The 23,280-nt window shown below is 44.5% G+C and overlaps 1 protein-coding gene across 1 annotated transcript in view; it reads left to right on the top strand.

The window, feature by feature from the left end:
- The window catches only part of ptprt (protein tyrosine phosphatase, receptor type T), a 324,259-nt gene that overhangs the window by 189,462 nt on the left and 111,517 nt on the right, over positions 1-23,280 (top strand). The window contains exons 15-18 of the mRNA XM_022758722.1: positions 2,670-2,772; positions 6,286-6,562; positions 16,485-16,521; positions 19,399-19,455. Of these exons, the coding sequence (XP_022614443.1) occupies positions 2,670-2,772; positions 6,286-6,562; positions 16,485-16,521; positions 19,399-19,455 (474 nt within the window). The remainder of the gene's footprint in view (positions 1-2,669; positions 2,773-6,285; positions 6,563-16,484; positions 16,522-19,398; positions 19,456-23,280) is intronic.

Consider the following 23,280-nt stretch of genomic DNA (forward strand, 5'->3'; position numbering starts at 1 on the left):
CAGCTGGCTTCAGTAACAGGGTGTACGATCTGTGAGGCCGAGAATACGTCACTTGAAACACGGGGCGGACGGCCGCCAGAGGATCTTGTAGAGGTGACGAGCTCATTCATCACAGCAACATTCATCTGCTCAGTTCAGAGACACGTGTAGGAAACTGCTCCTGCCACTGTGTTAGGAGATTTATTCCAAATCTGTGTATTGATGCGGAAAGAGAAAATCACAACACACACAAACAAATGTTTATGTACATATAAAATAAAAGAGCAAATGTAAAAACTCTAAATGAAACCAAATCAGAAATTGTAATTATTTCATAATTTCACATATGTGTTCAGCACATACAAATATGTATATTTATGTATGTATGCATACTGTATATATTACATAAATTATATCCATCTGAAAGCCTTTATACACTAGAGTCCATAGACATGTTTAAAATTAATGAGAGAAACATATATAAGCAAAGACAGTATGTTGTTTTAATAAACTTGCATATAAAAAATGAATATATATCATTAACATGTATGGTCCCAACATGTTATAAAAAGTAAAAATTCATATATATTATTAGTTATAAACATTAAGCTTCATGTACCCAGAGGATGTATATATGTGATAATGATATAGGTGACATATACATCATGCAACATCAGTCTTGATATAGAGATGTAGAGACATATATGTCATATATTTCATTTCTGGTGCCAAACATCATTTCATCCTTTAAAATTGAAGTATTTTGATTATTATCAACTTATTATAAGTCAAGTTTATACATCTACTCCATGTTTATCACCCAAAATCACATCGTTTAATCGATCAGTATCATTTAATCCACCTGTGATATGAAGCAGGGGAAATGTCTAGATAAACGCTCACGTCTCTCCATATTCATCCATTCACACAGGTTCAAGTGGCCACTTCTCCTCTGTTATAATAAGCTCTGGGGTTTATGGGAAATGTGACTTAAGATCCTTTTAATTAAACCACAGTGTGTTTGGGACGAGGATGCTGACACACATCACAGTTCACCCGCTGCGGAGGCTGTTTGTGATGCGTAGCTAGAGTCTACGAGTGGCTGCGTGTGAGGCGTTTAGGGGACATCTGTAAATTGCAGCACCTTCCAAGCGTCTGCATTTGGATGGAGGTGCGGGGGTTCTCAAATTTTTGCCCGGGGACCCCTAGAGTCCCAAATACCCAGCTCTGACGCCGCCCTCCACCCACTGACCTACACACTGAATCCTGACGGTGCCGATCAAACTTCCAGTCTAATGTGTCAGCGGCGTGTCATCAGCGGCGTGTCAGCGGCGTGTCAGCGGCGTCCTGTCTGTGGAAAACACCTACAGTGATGTTAGCGTGACCTTTCCTCCGTCATCCTTTTCGAATCTTAACAACATGTTGCTAAGAGGAGGGAGAGGATGAAAAAATAAAAGAGGGATGGCTCCCTCCCAAATGTCACGCCATCACCAATCTTCATTATCTCATCCAGGAACCAGAGGATGGAGAAATTAGATTAAACGATGCAGACGGATAGAGAGCGGTGGACGGGGGGGGGGGGGGGGGGTTAAAAACCTAAAATGTGTTGATGCTTTACTCAGATTGATGTGAAATTAATAACTTGTGTAACTGATCGTCTCTCAGAATGAAGCCGTCTTCTTGTTGCTCTCGACGGCGGCTGATAACCGCCGTCGTCAAGATACGATAACATCAGAACAACACAAAAAATGACCTTTGATTACACTCGAGGATATTAATACATCCTCTACTGTCCGACCTTTATTACAGATTTGTGAAAGAATACACTTCTCATTTACAAACTCAAGGAAGCTCGTTTTAAGTTTATTCATAAATTCTACCTCGCTTCTATTAAGGTGCATAAAATTTCCAAAGGAAATTCACTGAACTCTCCCAGGTGTGAGACAGAAGGAGGAATGTTTCTGCGTCTGTTTTTGTCGATACGATCTGTTAGAAAGTTTCTGGAATTCACTTCACTCCCTCTCTACATCAGTTATAGAAAAAGAATTTGACTTACATGTTTCTGTTTTTTTAAATGATGGTTTTCCTCTAGATTAAAAAGAAAAGCAGAATATTTAAGTGATATCACAGGAGGGGGAATATCACAATCTAATCTGAGATGTATAACCACCGTTGATGAAGTGCTAATTAACGGTTAATAGAACGCCTGTGAAGTCCCAGTGCTGTTATAACTCTATATCAGCTCTCATGGGATGGCTCTCGTCCAATCAGATTACTTGGTCGGAACTAAGTGTTGTATGATCACGACTATAACATACTTCACCAAGAAATGCATACTTTTATTTTGGAAAAATGAATCTCCTCCAACTTTTCAGATGTTCCTGAACCGAAATAGTTTTTGACTTTAGAAAAACATGATTATATATATTTTTCTTTCTTGCTTAGAAAAGTTTTGTGGAAGTGACAAATAATGAACCTGGATTCTTTCTGGTACAGACCCACTGCAGCTACACAGCAGCTATTACTGTTAGCATGATATTACTGTTAGCTACAACCTCTTTAGCTTCTTTACTAAGGTATACTAATAATAATAATAATAATAATTATGACTCGTGATGCTGGACAGTGAAGCGTGACGTCCCGCCGGTAAAAGGTTCCCTGGTTTCAAATGTCAGTTTTCTTCCCATCAGCCCCGATGATGCCCGAGTACGAGTCCGAGGCTCCGCTGAACGAGACCGAGACCACCATCACCATCCTGCTGAAGCCCGCCCAGTCCCGTGGAGCACCTATCAGGTAACTTCCTCCTGCTCTTCCCTCCTTCCTCTCCTCCTGTCTCCTCCTGATTACTCCTCTTCACCTCCACCTCTTCTTCCACTTCCTTTCCTTTCATTTTCTCCTGTCCCTTCATCCTGGCTCTCTTCCCATCCACTCTCCTCTCTCTCTCTCTCTCTCCTTCCTCGAGGGTCTCTTTAGAAGCCATTAAAGTCACTCACACATATAAGGCCAATTTGTATGCAAAGGAAGTCGGAGAATGGGACTCTTTTTTATTTTTTTTTCATATAAATTTGGCAGTGAAACGTATCATCATTAGTCACTTCCATCTTGTAGCTTTTTAGCCGCGGCATTATGGCGGCTCCAAGTGAACACAGTGGACTCGTGGTAATTTGGCAATCAGTGTCTGGTCCCTGGAGACGTGACTGCGTCAGCTGAAGCTCCCTGCCAACGGCCTGTTGACAGAGGGATGGAGAAAGGCTTCAGTTTTCTCACCTGATGCAGAAACAAACGAGCAGACACAGATTCAGCATGAGAACGCTTTTACTCCACGGCACCTGAAAGACAAATATTCTACTTTTAACTCCACTACATTTATATGAAGTAAGAAAAATGTGATAGACCGGACGCTGCGTTCATCGCAGGAGAAAAACCAATCACAGCCGACTCGTCCGCCGTGTCTGAACCCGTCAGCGTCCTGGCGAAGGCGCCGTTAGATGAAGACGAGGCAGAAGATTCTTCACCGGAGACCGTGTGGTCTGATCCGAAGTCTAGATATAAAGAAAGAAATAAAGAAAGATTCATTTAGTTTGAAACGTTTGCTGTGTTTACCACGACCACCTAAGAAAAAAGAAGGGGTCTGATAAGGACAACAGTCAGGTGTCGCTCCCTCGCTCCCTCGCTCCCTCGCTCCCTCAGTCCACTGTGGTTGTGTTTTAAAAATGGACACACAGTTAATTTGTTCCTTTTTTTCCTTTTTCTCATTTTTCCAGCCGGTGCGTTTTTTTTTTTTTTTAATTAAAAGTTCACTCTGAACATGTGATCTCATCCATTTAATTGGTGTAGGGGAGAACATTATTCTCGGCCGCCTTCGGGGAAATCCGGTTTCGACAGGGGCGCGTGGAGAATAAATATCACTTCAATTTGGACTTGGGGAAATGTATTTCTGAAATGTGAGCGTGGGTCAGTGGTTTAGTGTTAATTTCCGCAAATCCCATATCATATCTCGCCATTTATCACCCACACATGGCAAATATATCTTGTGTTGAATTAGGCTGCTCTCCAGTCACGAACATCTTTATGTGTTTATCGGCCCGAGATGAGCCCCGCAGCGCGCTCGCTTATTATGGGTGTTTTGTGCGAGTATTACATGGTTTTAAGTGCCAACAGATGTACGTGGGGAAGCAGGGGGAAGTCATCTGTTGGTTAATGTGCGCGCAAATGTTTTTGCAGGAACTGTGTGTTTTTTTATTTATTTTTTATTTATTTATTTATTTATTCTGAGGAGATCAGAGCATTTCAAGTTCAGGAGCTTAGATGAGGAGTGTTTACCAAAATGACTCCACTAAGAGGAGCAGCTGTTGTGGCTGAGACACACACACACACACACACACACACACACACAGCATAATCAGTAAGCATGCGTAGATGTGCATTTACACATGTGTATTTACATAAATGCAAGCCAGCTGTAAAGCCTAGATGTGAATATCAACACACACACACACACACACACACACACACACTTGCTCAAAGATGGAAACAGATACATGAAGATAATCATAAACAAACTCATAAACTTCTGCTGCATGCATACGTGTTAATATGCACACGCACCTTCCAGATGCACAGACAGATACTATGTGTTTTGCATTTATTGATTGCCAAATATTAAACTGTGTGACAAAGCAATGCGCTGCGTGTTAAGCGTAATATTTAGCACCTGGGCCTGTTTGGTGGGTTAGGGTTAGTCCTGCTGTCGACAGTCGGCCCCCCCCCCACAGAGAGGCGTTCTTTCTTACTGCAGGTGCACCTGGCTTTTAAAGGGAATGTGAGATGGCACTGTAATTGGTTTATTGCATGTTGCGGCCAAAACACACTCACGATTAATTAAGTAAGTGGAACCCTTTTGAAACCATGTGCCCGGCCTTAGCAACCGCTTTTCCTGCAGTTAGACCAGTAAACGTGGATCTGGACACGCCCCAGGTCTGAACTGTCGAACAGCCTTTAGAAGATGTAAGAACTGGCAAAAATTTAATTTCCTCATTTTTCAAAAACTTCTTCACTTTACAAATTTATGTAATTTCCCTTAAACGCCCCCCCCCCCCACCAGAAGAGACGAGTGCAACATCACACGCTCACACGTTTGAAGACACTCACAGGTACACCTGGACGTCCACGGACACACACTCTTGAAAACACACACAGACAAGGGCACATAGACACACACACACACACACACACACACACACACAATTCCCTATTTGCTCCTTGTACAAGGCCCCCGCTTCATCCCCTGTGCAGCCGCTGAAAGTCATTAGTTTGAAATGGATATTTCACCAGAAAGGCAGAAACAGGAGAGAGAGAGGGAGAGAGGGAGAGGGAGAGAGAGGGAGAGCCTCATCTTTGGTCATCAGCAATTATCTTTTATGAAAGCTGCCAAACGGGAGCTGGGGATAATTGGCCGCAGCCCTTCACAGAAACATACATTTCCCTAATTGCGTATAATTGTGAAGTGAGTTCTTGGCGTGGAGGACGGAGGTAATTGCGGAGGGCCGCTGCGTTTGTCCTGACCGCTAAAGGAGCCCTCAGCCATTCATGAAGCCTCTCAGAGAGGAATGGAAACACACACACACACACACACACACATGCAAGGGCCCACACACACACACACACACACACACACACACACACCACGAGCACAACTACACCACACACACACACACAAAGACAAAGAGAGACCTTTTAAGTGTATAAACACACCTCCACACACACCTGTTTCAACACACACACAAGCACACCTGCCAGATCACATGCAGGCACATGCGCACCTGATGGAGTGTGTGCACATAGGGCAGACACACACACACACACACACACACACACACACATATATATATTCCTTACTCTTAATTCTTTGCCGCTGACTCAGCACAGGAAATGATCTGCCAGCTCCCGTGTTAGAAAGTTAAAAGCTGAAGTTTGCTTCCATTTGGAATAAAAATTGACCCCGGGAACAAACGACTCTGCTTCTTAAAGGATGGTCGACACTTTCCTGAGGATCCTTCACAGACCTCAGCCCTCGTCTGCTGATGCACTTAATGCCAAAGTGGATATAACACACACACACAGTCCGGCAGTAGAGGCTCTTTAATGGTGGCCGCTGCACAGAGACTGGACTGTGGGGGTGATTATCATTTTCAGATCAAACACATTCAGTTTCAGCTGAATTAGACTGTTTAATGTTTTACGAGTTGCAATGACAAAAGCAGCGGCAACAACAAACACGTTAAATAACTTTGTTTCTGCTTCCAGCTCCTACCAGCTCGTCGTGAAGGAGGAGCGCAAGTCCAAGACCCGCCGCGCCGCCTCCGAGGCCCCCGAGTGTTTCTCCGCCCCCGTCAGCTTCCGCAACGCCTCCATCTTGGACTCGTCCTACTACATCGCCGCCGAGCTCCCGCCGTCCAGCCTCACGGTCGTGCAGCCGTTCACGGTGGGCGACAACAAGAGCTACGGCGGTTTCTGGAACCCCCCGCTGTCTCCCGCCAAGAGCTACAGCATCTACTACCAGGCCATGAGCAGAGCCAATGGGGTGAGTCTCAAACCTTCCTGTAACTACACGATGCTCAGGTTGTGATTCATCCCGTTTCTGGAAACAAATAGAGGAACTCACACAAAAACCTCATAAACGAGAACTCACGCCGCCGGACTAATCAGATCGAACATGTAGGTCAGGGGTCAGCAGGTAAGTTTGACATGTCATATCACACAACTTCCTGTCTGAACTTTAAGAACGAAAGCTCACAATAGCATTGCTGCAAAAATAAAAGGAAAAGAAAAAAGAAAGAAAGAAAAAGAACTTTCTCATGCTTTTATTTTGTAGGAAGAGGAAGTGATTCTGTGTGTAACTGTTTCTGCCTTGATGGAGATCTATGTTAAGAAGCGTTCATCAGGTGGGGGGGTAGATTCTCTATTTGGACATTATATTTAAATTTTGTGAGAATGTAAATCAGATTATTTGAAGCCAGATGTTGTTGGTGACGGGCCAGTTGTGGCCCGCAGTCTGACCGCTGATGTAGGCGCTTTAAAACCGTTTCTCTGCGTGTGGAAACACAAAACAATATTTAAAACGACGAAATCTCGCTCAGCTTTAAGCTTTAATTAATCATCATCTCGTCATATGAAAGGACGGAGCGAACACTGGCCCACAGGTGTTTTCACAGCCTTTGATAACCGGCATGTTGCGTGACGAATCGCTATTTCTGGCCACGCCTTGATCGGTGATGTCACAGCAGGCGTGAGTGACGGGAGCGGTTTGAACCCGCTCCAGGTCTCAGTCACAGTGAAGTGATCGTCCTTTTGTTCTTCTCAGACGAAGAGACAGAGAGACTCCCTGTGAGAGTCTTCTCTCTCTCCCAGAATTCATCTGTGTGTTTGCGCCCCCCCCCCCCTTTTTTCTCTGCCAATTATACCATCTGCAAACACAACAACCCCCCCCCCTCCCCCCTCCCCCCTCTCTCCTTCTCATAACTCATTCACAACTTCAACTTGGCTCTTTTGAAATTTCCATAATACTCCGAACTCCTGCGAGGGTTGTTTTAATTTTCCACTGCTGTAACCACGGTAACTCAGTTTGGCGAGCGGGGCCGGGGCGAGCTGGCTGACGCCGTGATGTAATATCCTCCTCCAGAAGGCAGATTTCCCACAATGCACTCAACACAGAGAGCGACTGTGTGACTGCGTGTGTATGTGTGTATGTGTGTGTGTGTGTGCGCTTTGTATATGTGTTGACCCTAAATCCGGTCACATCAGAATTCCTTATTTGATTGGATCCCAGTCAATCCAATCAGTGTGGTTTGTTTGGGTCATGGATTGGAGGTGTATGTGTGTGTGTGTGTGTGTGTGTGTGTGTGTGTAAAGTAAATAGAAAAGCAAGTGGACCTGTGCAGCACAGCAGCCCAGATGATTTGATAAGGAAGTCAGGCATAAAAGATTGACACACATTCATAAAACTCGTTTTAAAAAGTTTTTATCTTCTCAGGTCGTGTCCTGAATTACCCCCATGCACACACACACACACACACACACACACACACACACACACACACACACACTGACTTACAGCTGTACCCTAATTAGTTTTTTTAGTGTGTTACAGTAATAATACACAGTAAGAACACGTGTTAGAGTCATCCAAAATAAACAGCTGCCCTCCAACACGTGTAAACTTTTTCGTTGTTGAAGCTCCCGTCGGCCGCACAGCTGTCGTTACCTCTGCCCTCCAGAACTGGGTTGAAATAACTACTTGGTTACCGAGGGAACGAGCGTGGTCGCGGTTAAAAAGAAACCTAGAAAATGAAATACCTCATCGTTCATTGCTGACAACGACGAGACAGCGAAGCAACTCCCCGTGCTACATCATCCCTCCAGCCTAGCATGCACGCCAGCTCGAGTCCCCCGCCATCACACCGGTGCTTTGTGTCTGCCGGTGGTTGGTGTTTTGATCCTCCGTATATTTCCAGAAGTTCAGCACGACCGTACTGTTGTGCCTCTGTCTGGCGGTGGTAAAGAAAAACACTCAGGAAAATAAGAAAACGACGCCGTCCAGCGGTTTGTCAGCCGCCTCAAAAGTCAACGTTTGCTTTAGGGAATGAAAAATACTCAATTAAAGACAAAGAGAAAATTAATCGTTTAAATTTGATGAATCTGAAACAGATGGCGTCAAAGACAGAAACGCGTTCACCCAGATTATTCTGATAAAAGACGACACGAGTCAGGAAGAACAGAAACGTTAAATAGCTGGTGCTTTCACCACCAGAGATCAGCGCTGTGGTGTCTGAGCTGAGGACCTGAGTCCGTCTGATCCTTTAAGGTGAAGTCCGCGGTCAGAGTCAGACGCTCAGACTGTCGCCGTCCTCCTCCGGGACTCGTCATCGGGGGGGAATTACTCTCTGAATCCAGGATATGTGAAAGTGATATTTTGTTATTTTTCATGTAGTTATCTGCGATCCTCACAAAGTGCTGTAATTTGTTTAATTTCTGGGCCGTCAGTCATCCCGTGAGGAGATGTTATTATTATTTCTTTCATATTGGAGAGAAACTCCTCATTTCCATTTTAGAGGACTTGGCTGCTTCCTCGTAGTTTGATCCCGTGGATCAAAGTCACTTTCTCATTCTCTCGCTTGTCTTGAATAATCCTCCTAGTTTTATTTTTTTTCTCTCTCCCTCTGAGCTCCACCTGTCCATCAAGGAGACTCTCCGTCTCTCCTCCCTCCTCCCTCTTTCATTTTCTGTCACTTTATTTCTCTTTCTCTCCCGAGAACATTTAGAAGAAATTGTTCTCTCAATCCGCCCACTCTCTCTCTCCATCTCTCCATCGCTCGCTGCCTCTGCTTCTCTAATAGAAACGAATCCAGCGTCATCTTTCTTTTAGTCTCACCTCTTCCCAAAGTCTCTCCATCTTTCTGTCATTCTTCTTTCCCTTCACTCCATTTCCCTCCTCTGCTCTCCTCTAACCCCTGTCCCTCAATCATTTGACCTCTATTTATTTTTCTACCTCCCCTTCCTTCTCTTTATCCAGGTATCTCATGCTTCCTTCCTTCCTTCCTCTTTTTCTTGTCACCTTTCCTTTTACACTCCCACCTCATCTTTTTTCTCTTCTTCTTTTCCATCATTCTCATGTCATCTTTATCTTTCTTTCCTTTCTCTTTTCTCTTCCTCCTTTACATTCCCTCCTTTTCTCCCAGTGTTTCCCGTCTCCTTGCAGCACCTCTTATCTATCTATCTATTTATCTATCTATCTATCTATCTATCTATCTATCTATCTATCTATCTATCTATCTGTCTATCTATCTATCCCTCTCTCTCTTCCCCTCCCACTCTCCCTCCCTCTCTCCCCTCTCCCTCTGGTGTGACATCAGTCCGACGCCACTCTCTCATCTCCCATCATTGTGCCAATTAATCGACGCTCCTCACATTAACGCTGCTCACCAGCGGCGATCTGTACGTCTCCCTCGATGCAGTCTGATGTCACACGCAGGCACGCACACAGACACACACACACACACACACACACACACACACAAGAATAAAGTGCCTGTGGCTATAAGTAAGAGAAGTAAGCGCAGTAGTGATCAGGGACTTAGGGATGACGAGCGATAGAGGGAGGGGGAATAAAAGTCTAAAAAGAGTGAAGGAGACATTAAAGAAGATATAACACTGGAGGCAAAGATGGAGGCCGGGGGGGCTGGAGAGAGAGAGAGAGAGAGAGGGAGAGAGAGGGAGAACCCAAGAAAGAAAGGATGGCAGTGGGTAAGGAGACAAGGGAGATTTTTGATGAGCAGCTTTTACATCCAGTCCCTCAAACTGAAAGACTAAATAGGTTATTTGGGACGGCCCTTAGTTCCAGAGGAAATCTGGAGGCTGCAGCTCACAGTGGTAATTTTACTGAGCTTCCAGGTTTGAGGAAACGTTTTCCTGTTTCGTCAAAGCAATACCCCGAATACACAAAGTCAGGTCCGTGAAGATCTGGTTTCCGCTTGACTGGCCTGCACTGATCTCTGGAGCGCCATCGCTGCTTTGTGACGCCGACTGCAGGCCTGACCTCATCGCCACAAAATGATTGGGAGAAAATCCCCAGGTCCACGTGTCACATACTTTTGGCCGTATACCTGGCTACCTCCATCAGGTTACCCCCTTGTCTAGCACCCTGTGGCAAGAGGGCAGAGAAGAGACAGAAAGAGACTATGGCTGGGTCTCACTTCAGGGGCCCGGAGGACGCGCTCTACCAAGGTGTGGCCCTTTACCCGCCGTAGAGCGTGAAGGCCGAACCGAAATGAGACGGTCTGGTCTACAGAGGATTTTCTCTTTGCATCACCAGCTGTGTCCGCCCCTTAAAGCACGCCTCCTGTCGCCTAGCAACCTTGACAACACGAAATATTTTATCACAAAAAGTTTAGATTTTCAGTCTCTGGGTTTTAACAGTCGCACCGTTCGCTGTTGAACTGAGCTGAAACCCAATATTTACATTACACAGTGTGATCCTCAGGCTCTCTGTCTGCGTCGTCTGTATTATTTTCATTACCGGCACGCAATGCACCTTGGGATAGATTGGATCATGAAGGATCCTTGGAAATGGGGCGGTCTAGTCGCGCCGCTGTGACGCAGCTGGTCTTTAAACGCAGCTTCATAGTGTGAGAACATCAGGTAAATTAATAAAACAAAACGATGTGAAATTTCCTCCGGAGTAAATTCATTGGGAGGACAGAAGACGAGACGGAGCAGGACGAGGACGCCGAAGGAAAAGACACAGAAGTGCAAAAAAAAAAAGAGGAAGTGATGAGAAAAGTGGGCAGAGAAGGAGAGGGGGAAATTGTTGGAGGAGAAAGCCGGAGGAGGGACGAGGAGAGAGAGAATGTGAGGAGAAATGGGGCGAGAAATGGCAGAAAACAAAAGGAAGAGGAGAAACTCGCCCTCCTCCCGCGCTGTGAAAAATGCAGCCAGACACCTTTTCTGACAAGTAAAAAGCCTCAGGGGTTGGCCGAGGTACTCCGACAATCAATGTCATTCACACACACACACACACACACACACACAGGTCCTCTCTATAGTTGTGAGCCCCTAACCCAAACATAGTTCTACTCCTTAATCCTAAAACCAAGTCCTAGCCCTCGGAGGACCGGGTGAAGCTGTGAGGACCCTCCGACATGTCCCCAACTCGCGGCGACGGTTTACAACAACGCGACTGTAGAAAGACACGAAGTCCAACTCACCGAGCAAAACCCTCAGGGTGCAGGTCTCAGAGGCTGGAGGAGTTTTTACCAACTAACAGTCGACGTCAGTCTGGATGCACTCCAAAATCCCTAACTGCACTTTTCAGACAGACAGTGTGTGTGAGTGTGTGTGTGTGTGTGTGTGTTTGTGTGTGTGAGTGTGTGTAGCCTCCTGCAACCCAAAAGAAAATAAAGTTTGATATTTAGATTCTTTTTGCCTAATCAAAATATAATGTGTTTAAAACAAAAATCATTCATTTATTTATTTATTTAATCATTCGTCCCTCGTAGCGTCTTCTTTGATCACAGGATGTAATGACGTCATTTAATGATATCACATGGACTCACATGTGGATTTCTGTTCCCACGAGACATGCCGTGTATAAACAGTAGATATGAGGTTTGCGGCTCCTCTGGCGTGGTTTTAAGGCGGCGCGCTGTCCGGTGAAGTTGCAACACAGCAAAAAGGATCTTTCCTGTGCTCAGAAGAAAAAAGCCTTAGCACTGCATTCACACATAGTGGCGACAAACCGTCATGGCGCGACGTAAGCTATTAGCGTTCTGTCTGAAAGCAAAGTCCTGCAAAGTATTCTCTTCCACAGGAAGGTTGAAACTGAACTGATAAAGAACGGAGAGGAAGAGTTGAATCCACTTTTAGCAAATGTGTTGTAAAAACCAGGATCAAAGATTTGCCAAATCAGGTTTTTACCTGGTAGTGTACTGGAAAATACTTTTCTAGACACTTTAATTCCCATAAAGTCCTCGCTCACTTATTCCTTCTCATCAGTAATGGACAGTGGGTGTCGTCAATGCTGAGGCTCCACCTCCTGAAGTATGGAAACTGGTTAGTAAGTCCTGCCGTCCACTGCAAAAGACATTGAGTAAAGTTTGTGTTTTGAAAGGGTTAAATTTCCTGTGCATTTCTTAAATTTGACTAAATTGAAGATAAGACTCATATTGAAGAAACTGTTTGATTATTGGCAATAGAAACCTGTGTTGTTGCCGTATGAAGAAGAAGAAGAAGAGGCTGTGATTCCCGCCATTTTGACTCTGATACATAAATGGTGCTTTATTTAATTAGAGGTCTCAGGACTAAAAGGGAATTGCCTGGTGTGAAAGACTGAGAAAGAGATAAAGAGAGTTACAGAAAAGGAAAACAAAAAAAAAAAAAAAAATTGGTTGCCCTGGCTACCTCGGGTTACCTGGGAACCCTTTCAGCCAATCACAGGATCCATAAATCTGACAGAGGACACACATGGCTGGAAATCCTGGCTGTCAGTCAGAACACTGACCCAACCAACTGGAGCGAGAGAGCAGGGAAGATGGAAAGATATAAAGATGGAGAGAGAGAGAGAGAGAGAGAGAGAGAGAGAGAGAGCGCTCACCCACACAGCAGCTGCATCCCCCATACACACTTAGTATTCTTCTCAGGCTTGACAAAGTTAACTACTACTACACACAGAAAGAAACACACTGTCTCTCCGGCGTCTCTGCCGTAAACAACTCCCCTCCTCTCGTCTCCCGGCCTCTCTGGATCCAGGCAGGGCAATAAATTGGCCTCACGTTTATTAACTTTGCTTCCTGCAGCCTCCCGAGGTTTGAGCCCATTAGCATGAGCCGAGGCGGCGAGGCGGCTCCTCTGTTCACGGCCACCGTGAATCCGGAACAAGCCGGGGCCTCTAAGTGGACCGTGAACGGGCTGGAGCCGGCCAATTTCTAGAAAACACAAGTCAGCGGCGCTCGGGGGGGGGGGCTGAGCTTATCCCCACGGAGACCGGGCCATCGTTACGGGCACATCAGAGAGGCTTGAGGAGCGTTTCACTGTTTCACCCTCTGTGATACTCGTGTCTAAATGTTCATTACATTCACCGCGGCCGGTGAGAGACTCTGATACAGACGACAGTGTTGCAGACAGACGGGCGGACGTTGAGTCAGTCATTCAGTCAGACGGACAGATGGAAGTCAGACAGAGATGCAGTGGAAGCAGGTGTGTTAAGTCTTGTGGAGAGATCCAGCTGAGAGGCTCAGATCATCCATCATCCACTAACATTCATCTTCCCTGCTCTTTAACTTCATAAGCCACACACACACACACACACACACACACACTCACACACACACACACAGTATGCATACGCACAACCGTGACAATAACAGACATTCAGCATACGAACAGAAATGTGTCACTCTAAGACAAACTGAGATTCACTTTCCAGGTGATGAGGAAACTTTCTCCACCATATTCTGACAGTGTGACACCTACAGGTAGACGTGTTGCCGTGACACCGTTCATCAATCAAGATTCTGATCAGTTTTTTAGCATTTTGAGATTATTTTCTGACGACTTTCTCCTTTTCGTTCAGTCCCGGAGAGTAAACGTATAAAACAGCTGCCGTACGTGGAAGTCGCGAGGTCAGAAGTTCATCGTCTTCGGTCCAAGTACGCAACATCTGTGTCCCGCGTCAGGCGCCGCATCCATCAGAGGCTGCGGTCTGAGGACGATTGCGTCACAGCGGCGCGACTAGACCTTCTTTTAACAGCTGTTAAAACCAAGGGCCTCAAAAACCTCAAGTTCAGGGGCCACACCCTCGTAGGCCGCGTCCTCTGAGGGATTCGGCCCCTGAATCGGGAAACAGCTGACAGGTTCAGTCGTATCGACGACATCAGCGTATGTGAACTTGATGCATCAGCAGCTCGATTAACAGGTAAAACACGACCTCACTCTGAGGCCCCACGAGGCTTCGACATTACATCCTTCACCTGCAGACTTCCTTCCTCTGCTGCTGTCACCGAGCAGGTCTGAAGTGTCTCTATAGAAACGAGGAGTAGATGTAGTAGTAGATAGAATTATTGCTGTGCTGACCGGCTGAACAAACGCTGATTGACAAGCTTCAGATAATCAAATATCAGGAACCGTCAAACAGCTGAGAGCAGCTCCGCTTCAGGAACAGATCATGTTCTGACGAGGTGGATTTTATGGCACCTCAAATAGACTTCTCTTTCATTCCCGCTCTCAGTGTATTACCTATGGTTACAACTTGATTTTCTTCTTTTCCATATAAAGTTCAGTGGCTTTTTTTTCTCACTTTTCAAGCCAGTAGAAAGATAAAAACCTGTTATGAAGATTTGAATTTCTTCATCCACATTTAAAACTTTAAATGAAATGAAATTAGTTTGTTTCCTGGTCGCTGTTGTCAGAGAAAATCCTCAGTGTTACTGCGACCTGAAAAAAGGCCACATTGAGAAGAATACAGATGCGTAGCTGCGAGCAGCACCTTCGGGAGTGATTTTGCTCTGATGCTGAAGTGACAGGTGTCAGTGTCGGCCGCCGCCGCCGCGGTCGCCGTCTCTGATGAAGACAAATGGGCCGGCGTGCGTGAGAGGCCAATCTCTGTATATGACAAGCGGTTAGATATGTACACTCAGTGGTGACAGCCCATCATGGAGGGAAGAAAAGGGGGGAAAGACAGAGGGCAGCGGATGAATGAAAAGAGCGGGGATGAAGGAAAGCACACGCCCCTTCAGGTGCTGACAGCCCATCAGGAAGAGAGGGAGGAGGACGGAGGAACGTCAAGCTTGTGGCACGCAGAGGCCAGACTGTAAGAGCAAGATAGATCCAGATGTTGTGACCTGTCCTGGCCAGATGTGATGACCTCTGCGTTATCAAGATTATTGAAAAGACTTTATCTTTACAGACAGAATGATTTTTATCATAATAACGATATTATAACATACAACAATACTATGCTAATATATCCTGACTTAGCGCCCCTGCCAAAACATCGTGAGTCGGGTTAAAATAAGCAACTTCCTCAACATTACACCACCTTTGTCGCCATGGTTACAACATAAACTGCTGGTTTCACACGGGAATCAAACACACCGCTCTCCCGTGTCACATCCATCCATCCACCACCTCCTGACATGGACTCTGTCTCTCTTTGTACTACGTCACCGACATCGTGTGTGTGTGTGTGTGTGTGTGTGAATTGATGATGATGGATCTAATCAGCAGCTTACCCATCAGCTTATTGATCCTGATATTAATAATGTGTTCATACGTGAGAGGAATCCGGCCGGTCAGTGTATTGCAAAGTAGGAGAAAATCAGAAACTAATAACACGGTCTCATGATCTCATTGATCATCTTTAAAGACTAATAGCACCATGGTGTGAAGCTGTGCACCACACACTACAGGGTTGATCATTTTCTGGGCCCATAACTGCAGATTGGTTGAAGTTTTAGATTCTAAACTGAGTACCTAGATTTAAGAACGCTCATGTTTCCCACTCATTTTAATCCTTATAATAACTCTTCTATTAACGAGTGATACGTCTGGTTTAGCATGGTGTCACGAACATACAGCTGCTCTGTTGGTTCCACATTTACGTGGCTCTGCTGTGGTGAAACTACAATCGCATGCCGCTTTAAAAGTTGCTGCGGGCAAAGAATTGTGGGACGACATTATCTCCTTTCCTTTCCTAGAGGAAAGGTCTGGTGTTTCCTACGCTTAAAGGAGATAATCTAGGAAGCACTGAAGCTCCTCCCGTGTCATTTAGAGAACTGGAGCAGCTGTTCTCGTGGCTGCTGCTCAGATACTTCCGGGTCTTTTCATTCCCCTCGTCTTTTGAGCCCCTTGGACCGACCCAGCTGATTTGAAACGTCCTGCTTCAGAAACTAAGCATTTCTAACAATTTCCGACCTGTTAACTGAAGCGTCTGTGTCTCTGTCTTCTCTCCACAGGAAACCAAAATCAACTGTGTGCGCCTGGCTAACAAAGGTACGAGCAGCCTTCCACTGACACACGGCATGTTATTCTCTTATCTCACAACGTCTTAATGAAGCTCATTTTAAAGAGAGTGTGATTACAGGACCCCCACCCCCCAGAATAGTATTGCAAGTGTTAGATGACACACACACACACACACACACACACTGTACTGAAGAGGTGAAGCCTTTAGCCCAGACAACCCTACATCCTCTCCATGTTATCCTGCATGATATCGTTGCACAGCATCTTCTCTCCACCTCCTCCTCCCATCTTTCTCTATTTATCGCCACTTTCTGCCTCACGCTCTCTCTCTCCTCTCTCCATCCCTCTCTCTCTCTCTCTCTCTCTCTATTTTTTTTTTTCTTTTCTCTCCCATCTCATACTGCATCCATGTTGCTCATCAGTGTAAAGTGGAACATCAGGGCCATTACATACTGATTGACCGCATTCATTAAACCCAATGGACGGAGGCTGAAGCGTTGGCCCCCCAGAACCCATTTCATCCTATTCTGTTTTGCTTTCCCCATGTCTCCCATCTTTATTTGCTGCTCATCTCTGGCAAATACACCCATTTGTGTGCCAGGCAATGTGCTATTGAAAGCTTTTCAGCTTGCTATTGATTTTCCTCACCTCGTATCTTTTTACTGTATTTTTTTCATCTGCATCAAACATTGATTTGATTTTTCCACACCTCCTTTTCTCTGTCCTCTGTCTGTCTCATAATTCCTCTTCTGCATCGAGCATTTATTCTTCATTTGTGCACATTTTTCTCTTTTATACCATTTTTTTTTTTCCTTTCTCGCTCCATCCATTTTCCAGGCTGTGTGTTTTTTTTTTTTTTTTGAGTGGGAAGTTCTGTGGGTGGAGGTCTACACTGTGTAGACGCTGCTCTCTGTCTGTGTGCATGTGTGTGTGCTTGGGGAAAAAGACATGCTTTTAACTTTGTGGCTGTCTTTCATATTGCTAAAAAAAAAAAAAAAGCTAACTTCTCGTCAACGTGTAGACGCATCAGTGTTCCCGAAACCAACTTTTAAAATCCACTTGAAATGTACTTTTCTGGAAGTTTTTCTGATATGTGGGCAGTTGTTCTGAGGCAATGCAGATGGCCAATTTAGCGAATGCTGATGACTAATTTTCTTACAATACCTGCTATTCACTCGCCGCAGCAGCTGATCTCGGTGATAAATGCCACTTGACTGGTTCAGTGTGATTTATTCAGTGAACTCAGCTGGTGTACCTTTTGGTTGAAGTGAAAAAATAAAAAACACTGGGACATAATCAAGATTTAGTTGCACAAGAATCTGTCAGAGGCAAAGACTCTGATTTAACTGTAAAACTGTAAAAACAAAGAACCATGTTTTTGATCAGGTGATTAATGGCGACGTTACACCGTTCAGATAAAATGTTTAATATGATCATGAGTCTTTAGTCTTGGCTCCTGCAGACAGTGACGTTCAGTGACATGAAACACTGTCGGCTGTTGGCGTTAAATGCATAAGGGAGGTAAAGGGAAATCATTTCGAAATAAAACAACAAGAGCATGATGGGAAATAATCTTAAAGGAGTCTAGTCTTGTAAACAGTGACCCTGCTTATAGTGTGACACTGAAAACTCTCCAGACGTGAGAGGGCGTCAGTCTTTAAAGTCTTCTGGTGTATTATAGGCAGACGTGAGGCCGTTAGCTGCTTTATGTTTTACCCTCATAAAATAAGATAAGATGAGATGAGATAGTTTCCCCACAGTGGGGAAATTGAAACTGTAAAATGTCAATATCAAATACTTCAAAGGATAAATAATGGATAATGATATAATTAGTCATAAGAAGTTAATTTTAACCTGAAGCCAGTGCTAGAAGTTGTTAAATAACATGTACTGGTCTTAACATGTGCACACCGGAGATTAACTGGTGGGTGATTTTCCTTCATGCTGCATCGTCACTTTATAACTAAACCAACTTTAAAAGATTGTCTATGATTATGATTTCCTGAAGACCCGGGAGGAAAACTCCTCAGATGTTTTGTCATACCAGTCGACGCCGTCATAGGTCGTGGTCTTGTGGTCTGCTTTACTTCCTGTCTGAAAACCTGGTTCTTTGGATTGACTGATTGAATTCAACCAGTCAGATTTATTTCTCCACCAATGCCTCTGAGAAATGTAGAGCAGAGGAAGTTTAGATTCGATTTGAACCCTTCTCTAATTGGTTGACTACTCACCTGTGGCCGTACAAGTCCTCCGACAGTCACAGCTGATCGGGACGGAGAGCGATCTGAAACGCGAGCCATCTGTTGCCTCCACATAGTCGCTATAAACAAATCGATCAGCGATAATCTGATGTTGACGTGTTAACTGCTCTGACTTTGTCTCTCTCTCTCTCTCTGCCACGCCACAAAGTTCATCCTTTTCTTTATTTCTTTATTTATTTATTTTTTACTTTCAACCATCACTTCATTTCTTTTCTCTTCCATTTCCCTCCTCCCTTTATTTTTATTAACCCGTGCAGCCAGGCTCACAGACTCCACAGACCCCTCCCCTCCCCTCCCCCCAGCACCACATCTCACCCCCTCACATCAGCAGCACATCCACATGTTAGACGCTTACTTGCCCCAGCTCACATCACACTGAAGTGCTAGTTGTCCTATTGATCTCAATGTTCCCGTGCTATCTCTCACCACTGCAATTTCTCTCCTCTAAGACAGATTGTGCAATTGAGAACCAGGGAGATCTAAACCTTGATGAAATGGATAAAGAAAACTATACGTCTTTTTTTCTTAGACTTTTTTCTTCTTTCTTTTTTTCCTTTTTTTTTTTTTTTTGTTGTTGTTTGTTTTCTCTCTTTCCCTCTCTTTCTCATGCTTTCCGGCGGGGACGTGCGGCCCTTGGCCTTAGTGGTAATAGGTAGGGGACAAATAACAACGCCGTACATTCTAGTCATCCCAAGCGAAGGTGATTATTGCTTTATAGGCAGAATATTTTTCCTTCCCTATGTTATATCTTCTTTTTTTTTTTTCCCATCACAGTACAACCATGAACACAACGCGAACCCCTTTTTTTCATTTTGGTTGTCCCCCTCCCCTCCCCCTTCCTCCCCCCTCCTCTTCCTCCTCCTTTGTTTCTTAACTTTTACTCTTTGTTTTTTGTTTGTTTTTGTTTTGTTGTCTTTGCCATCTTACTGCATTTGTTGCATGTCTGCTCTGCTTTGAGTGTCGCTGGCTGTGTTTGAACCTCCTTCTGTCTTGCACGCCCCCCCCCCCCCCCCCCCCACACACACACACACACACATATATACTACACACACACACTACCAGTCAATAGCCTAAGTATTGCAACAGTAACATTAGACTGTTTGAACCGGCAGTGCAGTCGTTTTTCATATTAAACGGACTGACTGAAAGAGAAGGACGAGAGCCACGAACTGAATCTGTCTTTGAGCTCTCTACCAGCTAAAACTGAAGTTACAATACAGAAGCTATTTACTTTAAGTGTGGTTTCACGTTTGACGAAAAACAACAATGGATGATGGTATTCACGGGTACATTTCCCCTCCCTGAGTGATCAACTCTAACTTCCCTTTTCATCACTGATGTAACATACACTTTCCAAAGCTGAGTTTGTCAGTGGGATTCGTTTGAAACAACGGTGGCATATTTATTTAAAGGTCCCCAATTTCCTTCTTCTTCTGTGTTTTATTTTGAAGTGTTGATCCATAAAGAACCAAAAACCATCTCAGTGTAGTTTCACATCTCCTCTCTCAGGCTTCTCTCTGGAGCTCTAGTAACAGGTCGGTGAGCCATTCAGAAGAGAGGAGGCGCCGAACCTCTCCGTAACTGTCTCGACTGCTTTGTTGTGACATCACAAAGTTACAGGAAGTCCTGACGGCTGGTTTTAAGGCTCAGTTTCTGAATACAGGCTGTGTGCATTTCTCTGTGGACTGAGGCTTTGATACTTTCACAGTATTAATATAGAAGCTAGACCTGATCTATAATCACACTACTTTAGACTACATACTTAAATGTTTAAGGTCATTGTCGAATAGGTGTCCTTCACAACACGACACAGCTTGAAATTGCGTTTCTTGAAAAAGAGAAAACCCTTGTTTCAGCCAGTGGAGATTCAGTTCAAAACAAATTTGAGCTTTGGTCGTTTCAAGTGCCGCCGAGAACTTTTCTGAAACTGAAAGTTATTCAGACCTCAGGATCTGTCAGGGCTGAACGTGATGAAAAGCAAAATGAAACTTCTGGCCTAACGTGTCGTCGGCCCGAGTCTGGCCCGTAAACATCTGAGCAGATTGTGGCCGGAAGATTTCCTCCACGTGCACCAGAATTGGTCCAGATGTGGAAATAGCATCTGACAATCATGCTGTGTATGGGCCAGATTTGGGCCAGGGAACTGGTCATATACTGGGCCAGAAGAAAACAAGCTGATTTATTTTGCTATCAGATTTACCGTAGCTTAGCATAGGTTAGCTTCATCCACTGCTGTCCACTGTTTCAAACCTGTTTCATATCCTGTATATCAGTATTGCAGTCACAGACCATAACGCTCTTAGACACTTAACTTAAATCTTTGTACACATTCAGACTCGGTTGTTTATGAGGCCGATTGATCTCAAAGGAGATCAATCAATCTACCGGACACCATCCTCCACTGGTCACTGATGCCACTTCCCTTAATCACTCCCACACCCTGCAACTCATTGTTTACCACCACGTCTGCATTTGTGAGCCCCTGACGTTTGCCGTGACCCAGGAAAAGCTGCACATACCGACAGTATCCAGCGCGTGTCTCACAGACTTTACAACTCACGTGAACTTGAAGCCACTAAACCGGGACCGATAATGAGATATCCAACCTTTAAAATACGTGTCACCGCTACCTGAGAAAAGACGCTCTGATGTAAAAGTAAAATCTAACATTTCAAATCGTTCAATTTGTCAGCAATCATTTCATTTACTAGTGATTTATTTTAGTACAGTAATAAAAAAAGAAATGCAATCATCCACTAGCAATAAAACAAACACAGAAGCTCAACAATGTTTACTGAACTTTGTCAAAACCACGTCTATGCTAATCTCTTTAGGATTTTATTTAGCAACGCAGCGACGTGACAGCACAATGTGAATGTCATTCAGCCGCACAACAATCAAAATGTTGACGTGAACAATGGGGATATAACTGGGAATCATTCGGCGGCAGGCGTAATCGTAAACTGCTGTCACAAGCCCTTTGTCAGGAGTGTGAGATGACTTCACATGAATACAATAACACTCATTGTCCTGAGGGAAATTGAGGTTTCCAGGCCCCGGCACAAAGAATTATGCATATCATGCACAGCTGCGGACACTGGTGAAATCCTAAATTAAATAAATATGGATGGTATTCATATGAAGCCGGGTTGATTTCCTCAATGCAGATGAAAGCGGGAAAAACCTGTGGGTGCATTGAAACGGCATTCATTCATTTCATTTAAGGGGCCGAACAATTTACACTCACGTTTTAACACTTACTCCTTTAAAAATGAACAGTTTATCTATTAGTTTTAATGGATACTAAATAAAGAAATGTGCTCCTTGAGTTGAGCGGAGCATTTATCTGCACTTTGTAATGATTCCTTGGTTATAGCACTTGAAAAGATAACAAGCGCGTGCATGCGTAAAGGCAAACACATGCACAATTCAGTATATGATGTATTCAGCTGCAAGAAGTCTGTGAGCGACATCCCAACGCTGTGCTGCGTCTCTTAACCCTCATCCACTCTGCGTTACCTGCGCTCCGTGCTTCTTCCTGAGTGTTCTCATGCAGCACTTTACGGCTCATCCAGCGACGCCGGAGCAGCTAAACCCACTTGTTTTTAACCCACTTTGTGTTTCCTAAACCCGGAGGAGCGAAACCCAAGTGTTAACGACTCCACTTTGACACCGTAACCGGGCGGAGAGCCGCTCGCTTTCAGCTCAATCGCTTTAAAGAGCGAAGTCAGAAACTGGCTTGTTTGGCTTTTACACCAAATCCAACAATTTTATAAAACAGTTTGTTTTTTATTTCCTAAATAAAAGATGCACTTCAGTAGCAACTACAGTATCTGTTGATGGTGCAGTAAATATCTCTCCCTCAGATTTATAAGTCCGTTCACTTTTCAAAGAGATTGATTTGGAAGTGAATTGAACACAGCCCTTGTGTTATATCACACTCCCTCTGTGCAGCAGTAGCCAGGTGGCAGAAGTCCCACTCTGTTCATCTCTCCCACTGCAGTGCCTCAGAGATGTATACTTCAACTATTATGCAATGAAAAAGCAAATGAAACACAAATATGTAAAGTTGCAGCGACGATCTGATCTTTCTCTAATCAGCTTGAACATTAAAACCTGCACGAAATCACTTTCAGTCCAAACGACTGACGGATAATTTACAGATTGTGCAGATTCTCAGTCATCCAGCTCACGGACATCAGGGGCAAATGGACTTGGTTCTAGATACTTGAAGTCCAGTTGCCCTCCATTCAACCCCCTGAAACTCAAATCAGCATTTTTCAGTGCTGCCATGGCGATAATAAAATATTTCTCATGGGAGACATCTGCCATCATTTTGCAACATGGCTGAGAACAAAGGCAGTTTAACAAACGATCGATCGCCAGTGTCTGAAAACGACTTTGCTCCGCTCTCAGCGCTCTTATGTTTCTGAGTTGCATCATCCACACAACTGTGAGTCAGGTGTGAGGAATGCAGACGTGAACAAGAGTGTGAATGCAGCCTCAAAATCTCCTTTGTCGGTTG

The sequence above is a fragment of the Seriola dumerili genome, unplaced genomic scaffold (assembly GCF_002260705.1).
Source record: "Seriola dumerili isolate Sdu_G_001 unplaced genomic scaffold, Sdu_1.0 BDQW01000306.1, whole genome shotgun sequence".
NCBI lineage: Eukaryota > Metazoa > Chordata > Actinopteri > Carangiformes > Carangidae > Seriola > Seriola dumerili.